This window comes from Urocampus carinirostris, chromosome 14 (genome assembly GCF_059441175.1).
Source record: "Urocampus carinirostris isolate Australia breed hairy pipefish chromosome 14, RoL_Ucar_1.0, whole genome shotgun sequence".
NCBI lineage: Eukaryota > Metazoa > Chordata > Actinopteri > Syngnathiformes > Syngnathidae > Urocampus > Urocampus carinirostris.
The window spans coordinates 22,250,277-22,268,818 of NC_142362.1; the positions used below are offsets into that span (position 1 = coordinate 22,250,277).

An 18,542-nucleotide genomic window follows, 5' to 3' on the forward strand; every position below is an offset into this window, starting at 1 on the left:
ATCCTGACCACGTCTGTTCTCCCGTCCCGGCTTACGACCTCTTTTTGTCCCCAACTACATCTACTCTCTCGCTCTGACTTAGGACTCGTTCCCGACCCCGACCACGCTCTGCTCTCCCAGTCCCGGCTACTGGCTAGTTTTTCTGTCCCTGACACCGCCATCGCTCCACCTCTGTGTTCGGATCACGATCCCAGTACGAGAGCGCCTTTCTTCCCGCGTCCAGCGAACACCGGATCGTGGGTGCAGTCCTTCCTCTTTCCTTCAATAAAACTTGTGGTAAACGCTACGCAATTGGGTCCTGTCTCCGTTCTGGCATCTTATGAAGACAAAGTCCATGCAAAGAGAAAAAAAATACTGGGTGGCATAACTTGCTATTACCTTGCTAATACTATCACTAATACTATAAATCACAATCCCTGGTCTCACTATTGCCCTCTGCCATGAGACAAGAGAATTGCATGCCTCACTTTGCATCTACAAACACTGGGGCCAGTAATATGTTAATTACTAGCTCTTTTAATATCACTGTATTCATAGTATAATTTTGCTTCACCTGCCTCACCTGACTACATGTCACTATTGCGTATAGTTCTTAAATTGATAAAAACCACTAACATGCCTATTTACTTTTAAATAAAATTTGACATTTTGGGAGAACTTCTTTTGAATAATATGAATGATAATAATAAGATAAATGAGTCAGTTTACATGTTGCTATTCTTTTAATCTTGATAGGTCAATTCTCCAAATCAAAGGATTTGGATTTCAAGCCCATTCATGAGTCATTCTTTGAACAGTAATGATTAGAATGAATAATCATGATTGTTATATTATATATTGTTATATTTATATTATTGTTATATAATTGTTGCGCTTTTTCTTTGTGTTTTATATTATACAGAGAACACTGTTACCATTGTTGTTGTTGAAATGCTCTACAAAACCTTTTTTGGGTGTGTACGATTAAAAAAAAAAATCACATTTTGTGTAGCATCAGTCCAGCTTGCAATCAGAGATTAAAAGTTACAGTTAGTACTGTAACAAACCCCATATAGGGTTAGTGAATGTTTAAACCTTTATTTGTATATCTTGATAAATAGTGCCTTGCATGAAATATATGTATTTAAAAATATGGACCGGTATATATTTTTTTCTAAGAGTCATCAACTTTTGACACACAAAATGAACCTAGTTCATTCAACATGTTCTATTGTGCCAACAAAAAAAATTGAAAGGTAGGAATTGCAAAAGTATTGGCCCCCTTTGAGTTAATACTTTGTACAACCTTCTTTTGCTGCAATCACAGCCACAAGTCTTTTGGCCATCTCTATAAGTTTTGCACATATTGAAACAGAATATTTGCCCATTCTTCCTTACAAAACAGCTCTAGTTCCTTCAAGGTGTGGTGCATGGTTTAAGATGTCCTTAAAAATGTTAAATTTAAATATTTTCTGTAGTAAGTATGTGTCAACAATGCCCGGAGTTCAAAAAGCATTTATATCTATTTTTTACTCCACCTATTTGCTTTTATCTTACTTTTATCATTGGTCTTCTGGCCATGAGGTTCTTTAGGTTAGAGCAGTGCGTCTCAAGTATTTTCTGTGCTGCCCCCCTATCAGAACAAGAAATCCTCTCAAAAAGATGGTCCCACCTCAGCCGTGTATGCCTACATGTCATACAATTCCTCTTGGTTGCTTATCTGATTAGTTTTCTCCTTGTTTGGGCCGAAGGTTTAGAGCAGGGGTGGCCAACCCGGTCCTCGAGGGCCGCATTTTCTGCATATTTTGTAGGTTTATCTTCTCCAACTTGTTAGCAAGCTGTGTAGAAGCTTGGTAACGGTCGCGGTGATTGAAATCTTCTGTGTTGCCCACAACTTGTCCAGAGGGATGGCTTGGTTTTGGTTGGTTTGTAATGGTTTTATGCTCTCTCCATTTTGATATCATTGCTCGCAGTACTTCCAAAGATGTGTAAATGTTGCAAAACCCTTTTGTTTCCCATTGCTGCTTTGAACTTTTCCAAAACTTTATCCCTGACCTACCTGGTGTGTTCTTTGGTCTTTATAATGCCCTTTGTTCTCCATTGCCACCTCTCAGCTCATCACAGAGCAGGCACATTTATATTGAGACTTTATGACACACAGGTGCACTCTGTTTGTCGTTGTTAGTCATTCAGGTCAACATTGGATCATCCAGGAGCCATCAGGAAAATTCTGGAGTCAGTTGGCTGAGCTGAGAGCACGGCACCTACTTTTCAGTTTTTTCGTTACAACTATAATATAAAACGTTGATATAATTTGGTTCCACTTCACGATTGTGTCTTACCTGTTGTTGATTCTTACAAAATATTTTCAGTTTTTTAGCTTTAAGTTTGAAGCCTGAAATGGTAATATGACAAAAACCTCTTTGGGGACAGATACTTTCGCTAGGCACTCTATTACTAGTACATATTTTTTTTCTTTTCCATTATGATAAAAAGGAAGTAACATGAAAGAATTGTCACCTTTATTCAATTTCGCAGCCTTTTTTTAGTCTGATACCTTAAGAGTCAAAACATCCTTTTAGTTTATTCAAAATCATTTCACTCCAGTAAATTCACCTGCCTCAGTAGTTTTTAATGAAGTGAACACCCGCTGGGAAAATATGTGTATCGTATCCCAGCAACATGGCAATAATATTCGCATTACGTGACCTTAGTTCTGTTTACATTGTGGAGGTAGACAAGCTCCTTTTCCTCAAGCAAGCTTCCGGGCTTTTAAAAATCATGTTTATTTGTCTGGTTTGGTTCCCGGTAATCCATTGTATGTTCAAGTAATTTTTTACAGCATAATGGACAACATTGCCTCTCTGTACACATGTCTGAGAACATCACTGGACAATAATTATTTTTTTTCTTTTTTTGAGAGAAACACAACTGATATTATAATGATCACCGATAATAATGGGGAAAAAAACAATCAATAAAAGGACGACAGTTTTTTTCAACATTTCTTGGTGGTTCTTCCTTTCCGCCGGTCAAGTGCAAAATTTCCAACCCATCTATCTCTGATGGTTTCCCTGTACCCCACCATGTATTTTTACATCAATACATTATAATTTGCGACCACCCCTACCTCCAGTTTTATTTCCTTAAAATGTTCTCAGAAACCTAACACATCGATCGACAGTCATTAATCCGTCACCAGTCCAATTTGAATACCATTTGGTAAACACTAATCGGTTCTGTGTACGAGTTGGGACCTATCAAGTTTTGCACAAAAGCTATACTTCATCCTGGAACACACAGAAACACCAACAGATTCACACCATTACGAAGCAAAAACCTACCCCACTTGTGCCGATACTAAGAAAAAAACACAATCACTAAAATGAAATCATTATAATGACCAAACCTTATCGTTGTTTTGACTCAGTGTACAAAACTACAGTTCATCAACAAGCCCACTCTAAAGACAGTTGGGTCTAAAAGGAAGCAAAAATAACCCAATCTGGGACAAAAGTGGATTTTTCTATAATAGTAATTAGAATCTGGGTTAATTTAATTGAGCTTCTTGGGTTGTTTTGCGCAAACAATTCCAAATAAGACATTTTTTTATGGGAAATGTATTACAGTGGTCTTATACGAATTAAAACCTAAAATTGGGTCATTTAATATAGAAAGTCTCAAATCCCTAAAATATGTTTTGGTGAAGATCAGCCAAGGTTAAAAACATTCACTGATCTAATTAGATGTATGGGCCAATACGCTTGTTTGAATAAAAAAATGTATGTGCCATCGACACTGTGTATAGTGCCGATGGGGCGCTGTTGACCTCGACCCGGAACGTTGTGAATCGGTGGGCGGAGTACTTCGAAGACCTCCTCAATCCCACCGACACATCTTCCTCTGGGGAAGTAGAGCCTGAGGACTCTGGGTTGGGCTCTCGTATCACTGGGGTTGAAGTCACCGAGGTGGTCAAAAAACTCCTCGGTGGCAGGGCCCCGGGGGTCGATGATATCCGCCCGGATTTCATTAAGGCTCTGGATGTTGTGGGCATGTCATGGTTGACACGCCTCTGCAACATCGCGTGGACATCGGGGACAGTGCCTCTGGACTGGCAGACTGGGGTAGTGGTTCCCATCTTTAAGAGGGGGGACTGGAGAGTGTGTTCCAACTACAGGGGAATCACACTTCTCAGCCTCCCTGGTAAGGTCTATTCAGGGGTACTGGAGAGGAGGGTCCGCCAGGAAGTCGAATCTCGGATTCAGGAGGAACAGTGTGGTTTTCATCCTGGCCGTGGAACACTGGACCAGCTCTATACACTCTGCAGGGTCTTTGAGGGTGCATGGGAGTTTGCCTGTCCGGTCTACATGTGTTTTGTGGACTTGGAGAAGGCATTCGACCGTGTTCCTCGGGAGGCCCTGTGGGGGGTGCTTCGGGAGTATGGGGTACCGCACAGTCTTATCCGGGCTGTGCGGTCCCTGTATGCCCGGTGCCAGAGTCTGGTCCGCATTGCCGGCAGTAAGTCTGATTCGTTCCCGGTGAGGGTTAGGCTCCGCCAGGGCTGCCCTTTGTCACCGATTCTGTTCATAACTTTTATGGACAGAATTTCTAGGCGCAGCCTTGGCGGGGATGGAGTCCGGTTTGGGAGCCTCAGCATTGCGTCACTGCTTTTTGCAGATGACGTACTGCTGATCTTCAGCTCTCGCTGGAGCGATTCGCAGCCGAGTGTGAAGCGGCCGGGATGAGGATCAGCACCTCCAAGTCCGAGGCCATGGTTCTCAGTCGGAAAAGGGTGGTATGCTCCCTCCGGGTCGGGGAGGAGGTCTTGCCCCAAGTGGAGGAGTTCAAGTATCTTGGGGTCTTGTTCACGAGTGAGGGTAGGATGGAGCGGGAGATAGACAGACGGGTCGGTGCTGCGTCTGCCATCATTCGGACCCTGTACCGGTCCGTCGTGGTGAAGAGGGAGCTGAGCCGAAAGGCAAAGCTCTCGATCTACCGGTCGATCTACGTTTCTACCCCACCTATGGTCATGAACTTGGGTCATGACCGAAAGAACACGATCCCGGATACAAGTGGCCGAAATGAGTTTCCTCCGCAGGGTGGCTGAGTTCTCCCTTAGAGATAAGGTGAGAAGCTCAGTCATCCGGGAGGGACTCGGTGTAGAGCCACTGCTCCTCCGCGTTGAGAGGAGCCAGTTGAGGTGGCTCGGGCATCTAATAAGGATGCCTCCTGGACGCCTCCCTCGGGAGGTGCTCCGGGCATGTCCCACCGGCAGGACGCCCCGGGGGCGGCCCAGGACACGTTGGAGAGACTATGTCTCTCGGCTGGCTTGGGAACGCCTCGGGGTCCCGTCGGATGAGCTGGAAGAGGTGGCTGGGGATAGGGACGTCTGGGCTTCCCTTTTAACGCTGCTGCCCCCGCGACCCGACCTCGGATAAGCGGAAGACAATGGATGGATGGATGGATGAATGGATCAGGGGATTACCTTGAGAACAGATTGAAATTTTTGCATTTCAAGAGTATTGTCCTCTCCTGTTCTCTTTGCAGGTCCAAAATTCATTAACGTCTTTTCTCCTTGTTCTGAGTGTCTAATAAACTAAACACTTATCATACTGCATATCATTATTACTTAAACTTTATCAAATTACAACCAAAATACTTTGCCCATGCTCAAAACTAAGAAAGATGCAAAGGTAAAGTTACACCAATCAGGAATTACTTACCAGGCAGTGAGTAAAAACGAAGAAATACCTCAATTTAAGTTTCTTTTGTATTTGATTATCCAAAACGTACCAGTGGCACTGAATCGAGTAATGTGGTGTTGAACGGACAGTGTAATATTTAGTGCCTCCTTTTGATAAATAGAACTTTCATTTAGTAAAAAAAACATTTAAAAAAGCTTAGGTAGAGAAAATGTGTTTCTTTTAAATAGTGCAATCCATACCTAGTGGTCACCGCCATGTTTGTTTAGCTACGCTGTGCTTTGTGGCACTGATTTTCGTTCGTATTAGACATTACAGTGCCATCGAACACTGGGGCTTCAATGATATAATGTGTGGTATTGATTGATATGTAATTGATTCTTCTGATAATAATGAATTAATAAAATGAATTATCGCATTAAATCTGATCACTGAATTTGCATGCCTAATATCACATTGATCAGATTGGTATAAAGTGTAGTTTGTAGCAACCTAAAAATCCCTCCCTCCCCTTCAAGAAAAATAAATAAATACAATTTACTCCAAAAGGGTTAGTGGTGAAAGTTGAATTCATTCATGTAGAGAACAGTTCATTTTAATCCAACTTTTTTTTGTTTTTAGAGTGGCGGTTCAAAAATGAAACAGGTCTTACTAGCATAGTACAAATATTTTCGAGCTGCAAATTCGTTTATTTAATTGTGACATATGTGGCTAAATGGAAATGGAAATAATTTAATCTTTTATTTTAAAATATATGGAGGTAAGTATCAAATTGTGTTAAAAACTATTTTGGAACATAATGGCAGATTTTTGGCATTTGCAAGTTCACCTAAGTATAGGTAAACAACCCAAAACGAACTGTCTTGGAGTCAAATCATATCTTATTGAGTCATTCCTCTATCCAATGGAACTGCCGTTAAATCGTGCCAAAACTACTAATTTGGGGAAAGATTTACAGCAAAGCTAAGATCTTAAATCCAAGCCCTAGTCTGAGCACACCTGAATTTGGCCCGGGTCAAGCTTAAAATGGCAGTCATTACGCTCGAGTTGGGCAGGGCTTCTCTCTTGCTGTCTTTTAAAAAAATGAATACATGTTTATAAAATACTAGAACGATGTGTGGGTACAAAACTTAAAAAAAACTTATTTATTGAAGCAAGAAAAAAACCTCTCTAAGCTTTGGCTCTTGCTGACCAAACACAGTTCTTCTTTGTTTATCTGCCTCTCTCTGTCTTAAAGTGGCGCTAGATTCTTAAGGACATACTGCTGCTGTGATTTATGGCCCAATTTTCAACCCGTCAAAATAACAAACTGCCCAAATATTTTTACCTTCATCTATTGAGAAAAATCCATCAATGAGGGAAAATAGTTTGTTAACGTAACAACTGCAGAAACAGAAATTTAAAAATGTAAATGTTATTGGACCGTAAGAAGAACTGTAGTGGTATAGTCACATCAGAAGATTATCAGGGCTGGCCAAGATTGTTCTCCAGGGCACATTCAAAAGGGGCAAGGAAGACGGAAAGAGAACTGGGCTGCGAACGACAATAAATGCACTAGTGCCAATTTTGCCTCGACTCATACATAGGCCAAGAACTGTCCGCGGTGGAGAAAGCTGTCCAGAGTTGCGTCCTTAGCTGTGCCCTGAGGAACCAGGGGTTAAGGGATCAGTGAACCTTGAAACGATGATAAAGTCTTGTTTAAATTAGATTTTGTTTTCATAAATCACCTCTCCTCCTCCCGAGTCCTCTCAGATAAAATACGAAATTTCAGGTTTATTACGGGCCGGGTCCTGCAAATCAAGTTAAATGGTCAGGCTTGGTCTGGGTCAGGCTTTGACACCCGTGAGCCCAGGTCGGGTTAGGCTGGATTTTTCAGGCCCCATCTTACCTCTAATTTATAACCATGTTAACATGGAGTGATATAAAGTTTTGGAGGCAATTTGAAACAAAAAGAAAATAAGACGTAATAACCCTGGCGCCCTTTGTGTCTTTCACACAGCCGACTGAGTCTCGCTGCAGACGTATATGTTGCTGGGACGCACTCTCCTGCGGCTGCGGCCGGCCACCCTTGGACAGAGGCGGCAACTCTTGGGAACAAACTCTTGGCAGGCTTCCCGGAACTTCCGGATCCTCCAGCAATAAATGATGGGGTTAAAAACGGTCTTTAGGTAGCTCAGCCACAGGGCGCCTACACTGACCGGGTAGAAAATGGGGCTGAAGTAGAAGCTCCTGCTGAAAACAGCCAGCAGGCTAACCACGGTGTAAGGCAGCCAGCAGACGGAGAAGCCCACAAAGAGGATGAGGATGGTGGTGAAGGCTCTAGTCTTGAAGCTCATGTCAACCTTGATCTGTGGAGGTCTTTGCAACCCAATGAGTCTCATTTTGCTAACTTGGTTGAGTGCTGGTAGGCAGGACGGCTCGCTGGTGTGGCTGTGGACACGCAAGGTGTTGCGACGCACCGTATTTAGGATGCACATGTACGAGTACAGCATGACGGAAAAGGGGGCGAAGAAGACCGCCGCTGCCAGGAGTACGATGTAAGCGCGGTCGGCTAGCGACTCACTGTAACCCAGCACGCACTGCGGCACCCAGACCACACCCACGCCAGCCGCACCCGACCTCCACCCGACAATAGACGGTAGGGAAACGCACAGACTCAGCAGCCAAGAACCGGCAATCAGAACCTTAGCCCTGTGCGGGGTTAGTTTGTCCTGGCGCTGCACGATGATAAGGAAGCGATCCACGCTGATTATAAGCAAAATGGACACGCCCTCCAAGACAAAGAGCCAATAGAGCATGATAGATGCCCGGCAGAAGCCACTCCCGAAGTTCCAGTTGGCTCTCCCTAGGGTAACGGCAGTGAAGGGGACGCAGAGCAACGAGAGCATGATGTCCGAGAAGGCCAACGTGGCCAGCAGGAGGTTGATAGCAGAGCGCATCGCCGGTTTCTGGTAGACGATCAAACAAACGATGGAGTTGCCCAGGAAACCGATGGTGATCATGAAAATCATGATTGCCGCCAGAGTTACACGCAGGGTGACTGATAAAAAAGGTGTTCCTGCTTCAGAAGGATTGTCTGTGGCCTGAAGGGCGTCAAACGGCTCCATGAAGTCACATCCTTCCAGCAGGCTTTCATTGCAAAGAGCCATAACGTCGCTTCATCAGAGAATACAAATGGGCATAGAATATCCGATCCTTGTCAAAGGCATAGCAGCAGTTTGGAACCCATCTGAAACACAAAGCAGCAGATTTGATGGAGATTTTTTTTCTTTCAAATATTTAAAATGTATTATTAATTTGATTTTCAAAACACAGACAACATCTTCTTTTTCCTCATGGAACCACTTGCTACCAGGTGGGACGTGTTATGATCTAGATGTCTAGAAATTTGATATATTGACAGACATAGATCCGATGTTTCAAAATTATAATTTTGAGTATAATCTAAATAGTATTCCTAAAGGACTCTTTATATTTTTGGACCACAAGATGTCGTTGTGGTGAATCATGCGACCGAAAAAGAGTGCTTAAAAGTACAAGGAAGACTACAAACTACGGTGACTCAGAGTAACAAAACCACATCATTTTACATTGCCAACATCTGCTGCTGAGACTGTATCTAGTTACTAGATATACAAGTATATAATAGCCAACTTGGCTTGATAGCATGTCTATTAAACCTTATTTAAAAACACTCAAAATGACTCCCCACTTATTTGTTTACATATATGAAAACACCATGACAGATACATGCTATTTGTTATAATACTTAATTGTTTTTTTGTCAAAAGTTGTGAGAGAAATACAGGGTTGGGTAGGGTTACTTTAACTTGGTTACTTTCAATTACTTTTGGATTACTCCAATACCAAATATGCTAATAAAAGACAAAAGAAACTAAATATGAATAAAATGATGACTCACAACACGTGGTAAACTTTCTCTCCTGGCTTTGATCTCTTTGATCTCCGGCAAAACGAACATAAAATGCGACAGAAACAAAATGAAAATAAATCCAAACAGCTTGCCAACATCATTTTGGCCATTCCATGTATTCCGTTACTCCCCAAGCCTGCACAAAATTTAGTAATTTTATTCATATTTAGTTTCTTTTGTCTTTTTTTAGCATATTTGGTATTGGAGTAATCCAAAAGTAATTGAAAGTAATCCAGTTAAAGTAACCCTACCCCACCCTGGAGAAATAGTTCAAACAACCTAAAATGATCGATATAAAGTAGTCACGCTGTCTAACTGGTTATAATTGACTTCATTTTTGATGGCTTAGCGACCACCTTCCTTCCTCCCACACGATATGTGTCATGTCTCACACTTCAAGGCAATCGAGGACACTTCAGGATCAGATAAAATCCGGATGAGACGTGGAAGTGAAGCGCAAACACGACTGTTACCATGGTGGTTGCCAACATTTACATCATAATTACACATTTGAAAAGACAAGAAGCAAGATAATGTTTCATTTGAATGTATTTTTCCTATCTGAATAGTAAGAAGTAACAAGAAAATATAGTGAAGTAATACATCGTATTCCATACAGCTGTTGTGTTGGTCATCAGGTTATCAACCAGGCTTACTGCCTGTGAGAAAGTTGTTGTGGAAGTAAATCTAGAAGTGACAATTTGATTGCACTATTTATTTCAAGATAAAGACAGTGTCTGGCTGTGCATGTTCCAATAGGAGGCGAGAAAAATCTCCAGTAAAGAATTGTATTGCCATATATGCATATGTGGAGGCGAGTAGATGCAAACCACAACTTGACTGAGCGAGTGTTTGTACCCGTTGCCTGGGTGAAGAGGATATTTGCCCTTTTTGCATTACCTTCTTTTGTCATGTAGATGATCACATTGAGGAAAAACATTGTTTTTAATTGACTGGAAATAGGCCATAAACAAATGAATATGATATAAAAGCGTTATTTAAAATGCAAGTGTTTAACTACCCCTGGTCAAATACTTCTGGTGTGAAATTCCTTATTTTATAACTGATAAAATTGGCAATGGTTTTAAAAAATTTTTGAAGGATAATAATAGTGGTAGTAACCTATGTCACTGAGATATAAAAAACATAGCCCAACGAAACCTTTGTTGCCAATAGTCAAGTTCATAGTTTATTAGCCACTCAAAGATATCAAAGAATTTTGTGTCATGATTACATGATTCCTTTGGCGCCAACTGCCTTGGACTCTGATTGGCTCCCTGTCCATATTTAAACCCATTATTTTCTGTCACTTGTTGTAAGTCCGTCTGGGAACCTCAGTGTACTCTAGGCAAGCTTTTTCGACCCTGACTCCCACTTGGTTTTGCGCCCGTTTGTTTCCCGGCTTCGACCCGTTTTTTTTATCCTGACCACGTCTACTCTCCTCTCCTGGCTTTTGACTCATTTCTGATCCCGACCACGTTTATTGCACTCCTGCCCCGGCTACTGACTCGTTTTTTCCCGTTCTCGACGCCGCCATCGCTTGCCCCGGAAGTCCCACTTACGCATTCAGAGTGACCTGCTTCCCGCGTCCAGCGATCACCGGATCATGAGTGCAACCCTTTCCTTTCTTCTAATAAAACTGAGTCCTGTCTCCGTTCTGGTCCTGACATTTTGAACTTGCAAAGAAAAAAAGGACAAGAAACCCTTACGATGCTAATTTCCAAATCTGTTTTAAAAATCCGCCCCTGAGCCCTTGTTTTAAAAATTTAATGTTCTAGATCAGATGAGCCCTAAAGAGTGTAAAAATCAAAGAACAATAAAATTATTTGCCTATGGTGACAATGCTGTAAACAGTGCATGGTAGTCAAAATAACGAACGACAGTAATGTATAATAGTAGAAATAACGAAATGGTCTCCTATGCAATCCTTTCTTGCATGTGTTTAATTTTAAAAACAGAATAATACTTATCAGCTCTCCTGTTATCATAATAGATAGATAGATAGATAGATAGATAGATAGATAGATAGATAGATAGATAGATAGATAGATAGATAGATAGATAGATAGATAGATAGATAGATAGATAGATAGATAGATAGATAGATAGATAGATAGATAGATAGATAGATAGATAGATAGATAGATAGATAGATAGATAGATAGATAGATAGATAGATAGATAGATAGATAGATAGATAGATAGATAGATAGATAGATAGATAGATAGATAGATAGATAGATGGATGGATAGATGGATAGATACTTTATTCATCCCCCCTGGGAAATTCACATTTCCAGAGCTGAGAACAATACAATAATAAAGCAAAAAGAATACAATATACAAATACCGTGCAAATGCCCACTGTAGCGTGTTATATAGAATATCTAAATAGTGCTACACAGAATACATATTGCAATAAAATTCGGTAATATGCAATGTAGGGGGTGTGGTTTAATGTTGGATTTTACTCTGCCGGGTAGAGTTAAATAGCCTCATGGCATGAGGAAGAAAAGATCTCTTCAGTCTGTCCGTAGTAGATTGTCCATGATTGACCGCAGCTTTTCCAGTGCCCGTCTCTCAGCTACTGTTGTCAGGCTGTCCAGCTCTGTGCCCACAACAGCTCGCTTAATAGCTGAATTTTGTATTCACAAGTCCAAATTCGTGGGTAATAAAATGTCTTTCAACACCTTGAAATGTAAAATTAAACCGTATATTTAGTTTATAGAGCTTCCCCCAAACCAAAAGGCCATTGAATGTCATGATTACTGATTGGCATCACCTGTGCCCGCTCCTTCGGCGCCAGCCGCTGGGGACTACTTGATTGGTTCCCTGTCCCTATTTAAACCCAGTCCTGTCACTCTCTGGTTGTCAGTCCGTCAGCGAACCTCTGTTGTTGCAAGGCATGGACCCTGACTCCCGCCTGTCCCGTTTTTGCACCACTTTTTCCACCTGTCCGTTCCTGACCTTCCCCTTTGTCTCCGGCTTACGGCCCGTTTTTGATCCCGACCACGTTTTGACCTGTTTTTTCGTCCTTGACACCGCCATCTCCCGCTACGGAAGATCCACTTCCGTATTCGGATCACGATCCGATTGTCTGAGCGGCTTGCTTCCCGTGTCCAGCGAGCACCGGATCGCGGGCGCTGCCCTTCCTCTTTCTATCAATAAACTTTTGGTTAACGCTACGCATTTGGGTCCTGATTCCGCTCTGGTTGTGACATCGAAACCAATTTTGTCTGTTAACATTTTTGTATTTTGATGTAATGTATCTGTTCCCCATTGGCATAATGACAAGTTTTTTTCTCTTTTTAATATTGGAATGCCATTTTTTGGGGGGACGATTACTGTAGTGCTACCTTTTGTATATTTTTTTTTACTATTATACAAAGTTTACATCACTGTCACTATTGGCCAATAAAGTTGTTGTTCTTGGATTTTTACACACTTTAGGGCTATTGTAACCTGGAATATTTAAAAACAAAGAAAGGGCTCAGGGAGGTCTTTTAAAACAGGGCAATATTTCTTATCTAAGGTTTGGGCTCCCTCTGTTCTCTTTGCAGAGTTCAAAATTCAATGATGTGTTCTCTACTTATTTTGAGTGTTTACAAAATCACAAGCATATCACGTTTACTCATGATTCCTGTAATTTGAATTATTTGTACGGTTATTTTAAAATGCACTCAAAACTCCTGTGATTATTTGTTTAGAAACGTATATCGGTCTGTTCAGTAAATAATTCAGAAAAACACTTAGAATCTCCATATTAAACCACCTTGCTATTGCAAAGTGACATTCTTGTACAAAAGCCACTACGTGTGCGGTGCATAGTTTTGCTGGCTGTCGCTATGGTAACAGGTTCACCATCTCCATGGCAACAAGCATCCCATATACGCTGATGCTTCCACGACCAAATATATTCTATAGCTCGGCCTACTATTGCCAACTTCTTTACGCACAAGGTCACCTGATCTCTCTGGACCCAACAGTAACTAATCTTGGAGTTTATGAACATGACTGCATATTTCTAAGAACCTACTCATCATCCATTACATTGAACCAGGCACGCCTGTAAATCCTGATAACGCGTTGACGCCGTTAAATAAGGCGTTTTGAGGGATTGAGTTCCAGTGCCATCGTGTATTCAAGCCAAATAGAGGAAATGTTTTGCACACAATGATCCTTTTCCTTTTTCTAGGTCTTGTTCCTCCAATATCATAGCACAGTACCGGATAATTACTGTACTACTAAATGCAGATTTTTTTGTATGATAACACGAAAAAAAAAAATATATATATAAAAATACCCACTTTGAATCGTTCACGGTGAGACACTCAGTGACAGCATCCTTGGTTCTGATCTTCGGGTGCAGGGACGGTGGTCATCCATGGCATCCAAGAAATGAAAATGAATGATGAGGAATATAAATAAATCGAGGAGGAAGAAGGCTTCATAGCGAGCTCGGTCGTCATTCTGCCGCCTGCAGACGACGCAGAAGCCACAAGAGGCAGGTGGTGGACGCCGATTTAAAGGAACAGCAGTTTCAAGTAAAAAATGCATAAATACATATCAAAACAAGTTTGGCTCTTGTTACGCCCAATACAAACACACAAAAAATAGTGTGAAATTAAATAGGCCCGATACAAAAATTAAAAGCGTGTTTTTTAACTTGACGCTAAAACAATTTTGGCCAGAAGATAGCAGCATTTCACTGTGCATAATTTTCAGTTCAGAAATAAACTGCTGACTAGTTTTGGATTTACAGTTCAGTGTAAATGCTAAATCAGATTTTATCAGTTTATTTGTTTACTTTGGGCAATTTTATCTTGCAGAAATGCAGAAAACAAAGGCTGGTTTGGTTGCAAATCTGGTCAGAGACTAATAAGAACATTTTTCCCAAACTTTTTGTTCACAGATTGTAAATAACTATGAACTCAAGAATAAATAGAATTAGAACGGTCTTTATTCTCATTGATGACATTGAGAGAACATTGTTTACAACAATACTAGGCGTAGCACTCTACGATGACCAGGCAATTAGGACTTAAATGAAGAAAATAAGTATTAAAAAGAATTTAAGAATAAATAAGCAAACATATTTAGAGGGTAGTGCTCGGAGACTTGCCTAAGTTTTACTGCGTCAGAACAATAGTCCAATGAAAAAAAAGTGCTATAAAATTTAAAAGCCAACGATGCGAATAAGACTTACGATTTAGATCAAATTAAGATTATATAAAATAAAACGCTAATTTATTGAACTTTATTTAGTGAACAGTACAGTATTTTGTTCAGTGTGTATATTTGAAAATCAATAGCTAATGAAAGGTTACAATGGAGATTAAAAAAAATCCACAGGAATACTAGTTCCTGACTAGTTTCGCATGTGAATTAGGTTATCCCAAGTAAACAAAACAAATTACATGCTGTTCAAAATGTGCATGTATGGCCTAAATATGTTCAGAGGAGGGGTGTCAAACTCATTCTAACTCGGGGGCCACACAATAGAGAAAATATTCTCTCGGGTGCCGGACTAGTCTATTGAGAAGAGAGAAAAAAGCAAAGAAAGAAATAAGAGAAAGAGAGTGCGAGAAAAACAGAGAGTGTGGGACAAGGAAAGAGAAAGAGAGAAAGAAATAGAGGGAGAGAAAAAGAGAGAGAGAGAGAACGTGAGAAACAAAAGAGATAAAAAGAGGAATAGTGAGAGAGGGGGGAAAGAGAGAGAAAGAAATCCAAAGAGAAATTGAAAGCATGAGAGAGAGGAGAGAAAAGAGGAGAGAAAGAGAGAGGGGTAGAAAGAGATTAGGGTAAAGAAAGAGAGAGAGAGAGGAAGAGAGAAAAGAGAGAGAAAAGGAAAAAAGGAAGAAGGTAAAAAGATACAGAGAGAGAAAGAGACAAAGAGGAACAAAAAATGAGAAAAAAGAGAAACAGAGAGAGTGAAAGAGAGATAGATAGAGAGTGAGAGAAAAAGGGAGGAAGAGAGAGGAAAAAAATACAACTACAGCGTCTTTGTAAGAGGCACCTGGCTTTGGCAACATCAAGTGGACATACAGCATTTCAACCTGCAGCTCATTTTTATCTTGCGCTTCCCTTAACGTTGTCGGACACCCCTGGTTTAGAGGCATTTTATTTATGAACTGCACACCAAATTTTTTTATTTTATGAATTTGCGTAACTTTATTAAGTGTTGGAAGGTTGGATGAGTAAATTCAATTGACTATTTACACATATACAGGTATACAGTACATGCACATACTATATATATATATATATATATATATATATATATATATATATATATATATATATATATATATATATATATATATATATATATATATATATATATATATATATAGTATGTGTATGTATATGAGAGAAATAAAACTAATCAGTGAAGCAACCAAGAGGCTCATTATGGTAAATGGTCTGGTTTTATATAGCGCTTTTCAAGTCACTGAAGACCTACCAAAATGCTTTACAATGTGCTTTACTCTTAACACATTGAATGACCTGCACGCATACACAGCTAAGGTGGGACGAACTGTGCATAAGACATTGGTTCTCAACGAGGCTTCGTCAATAAGGCCGTGGGCTCATTTGACTTTGGGGAACATTTTTTTTTTTACTTTCTCAGAAAACGTGCAATTGCACCACCACTAGACTCGGGAGTAGTGGCACTTTCATTGGCAGAGTGTTCTGTTTACATTTTGCCTTCACGCACTGCACTGCATATAGCAGAGTTGTAGCATACCCTCAAGTGACCCCATGAAAAACATATTCAAGCAGGATGAGGAGACGGGCAAAAAGAGACGGGGTAAACAAAAAATGGCCTCGTTTCGAACGCTAAGACGAGGAAGTCTAACGTAGAGTACTTACGTTTAAAAAGATGTTTATTATTAAACATGCCTATTTATTCATATTATCTTTGGCGATAGAATTTCTTCTTCTGAGGAAGGGGTGTTATAAGCACTGGCATAAGACAACTATTAGTCATACTCTGCATAAACCTGCCCTTTATGGAAGAGTGGAAGGAAAAAATCCCCCTATTTTTTAATTTGTTGGCACAATATAAAATCTTGGATACATTTGGTTTATTTTCACAATACGGTCCGGAGCCATCACTCTGAAAATGCTGGTTAACTAGTGATCCCAAGAGCCAAGAAGAGATCCGCAGGTTCGAGATCCTTCTCCGTTCGGGCCCCAGTGCTGTGGAATGCTCTGCCCGCTGAGCTTTGATCTGCAACCTCAGTGGAAATGTTTAAATTGAAGCTTAAAACACACTTCTATTCTATTGCATATGAATAACCTACCGTATATTTTATGTTGACAATATCTGTGTGTTATTTGCCCTCATGTAGGTTTTAGATCAGGGGATGGTGTCACTTTATTAAGGCACTGTAGCTTGCTGCTTGTGAATGCACCCCAACTAATCCAAATCGGATGAGGTGAGGCAAGCATGCACATCACGAGGGAGAGAATTCATTTCTTTTATTCCACATCCCTGGCGAGACGTCACTCCATCATTCAGCTCAAAAGCAAACACGCAATCCTGTCTGTGAGAAAAAAATGTTCCTCTCCTTGAATCAAAATATTGAGTGCGAAAAAAAAAACACATGCACATACACACACAAAGGGAACAGCGAGTTACATTTAGGGTCTTTTAAACAAAATCTTATGATACACTTCCTGAATTTTGTATTGACACATTGCTGCTTGTGATCACAGCTTTAAGTCCAGAGTAGTGATGGCTCGTTTGTGAATGAGACGGCTCTATAAGCCGGCTCTTTAAAGTGAACGACAAGGGCCAGCTCCCCGGCACTTTGGAACTGTCTTTCTTTGAAACGCTCCCTTCAATCTCTCTCACTTTCTCTTTCCCATTTTCTCTATTTCTCTCTCTCTCACTCTCTTTCACTCCCTTTTATTTTATTTTCCCTTTTCTCTTTCTCTCTCTCTATCTTTCTCTCTATCCCTTGCTTCACGACCAGTTATCAAATAGAGAGGCTTTTGTGGCTAACAATTTTAGAAGTGGGATTTTTCGTTTTCTTTTTTTAAGAAAGAAAAATAATTTCTTTAAAAAACAGAAAATAGCACAAAAAAGGAAAAAAAAACAGGAAAAGGATATAAGAATAAAGAGAAGAAAAAAAGCAAAAAAAGTTAAGGGTGAAGAAAAAGAATAGGAAAGAGGAAAATATAAAAAGAAAACAATAATGGAGAATGATAAATAAATTAAATTAAAATAAAATAAAAAACAAACTAAGAAAAAGTCAAAAAAAGAGAAAAAAGGGGGGGAAAATTGGGGGGGGGTTGAGGTACCTGTAGCAAGAAGATGGCAGTTAAACTCCCTCTAGGTGATCCTCAAGTTATTTAAAATGAATTCAAATAACAATAGTTAATGATATTTTGCACGTTGTTTAAATCAGTATTGTTTTTTCAATATTTTGTAATCAATGTTTGGTTTTCTTACTACTGGAGGTGTTAAATTGTGGGTTAGGGTTAGTATTATGTCCCTTTAATTTAGTGAATCTCAAATAATGGGGCATGCAGCTTGACAGCTTGAAGCCAAATAAATGAAGTCGAAATATTATGTGATCTTTTAGAAACATCGATCTTGGAGGGGCGCGAGAGGATTTCCTCTTTCGAGGGGGAGCTTGACAGAAAATAATTGAGAAGCACTGCTTTAAGTGAAGTGGCGACAAAAATACTGAAATAAATGTCATGCCTGCAATATGCTTAGAGCTGTGCATGTTTTGTCAAACGATTTGCCGGCCGCATTGCTCAACAAACATGAATAAAGCCAAAGTGGGTGAGGACACAATGTTAATTTGATGGAACAAATACCATATGTTGCGTCTTTAACATTTTCAAACCGTCTGGGATTTATTTTTCGAATTGATTGACGGGTCTAATCAGTGTCTGAAACTCATGACAAA

At 40.3% G+C, this 18,542-nt stretch overlaps 1 protein-coding gene across 1 annotated transcript; it reads right to left on the reverse strand.

The window, feature by feature from the left end:
* Positions 1-2,624: 2,624 nt before the first annotated feature.
* gpr45 (G protein-coupled receptor 45) lies at positions 2,625-14,084 on the reverse strand. Its single transcript, XM_088353353.1, has 2 exons — positions 13,923-14,084; positions 2,625-8,910 (listed from the first exon to the last, which is right to left on the reverse strand). Exon 2 carries the CDS (start codon positions 8,828-8,830, stop codon positions 7,673-7,675), a length of 1,158 nt encoding a protein of 385 aa, XP_088209479.1. The 5' UTR covers positions 8,831-8,910; positions 13,923-14,084; the 3' UTR covers positions 2,625-7,672.
* Positions 14,085-18,542: the final 4,458 nt, after the last annotated feature.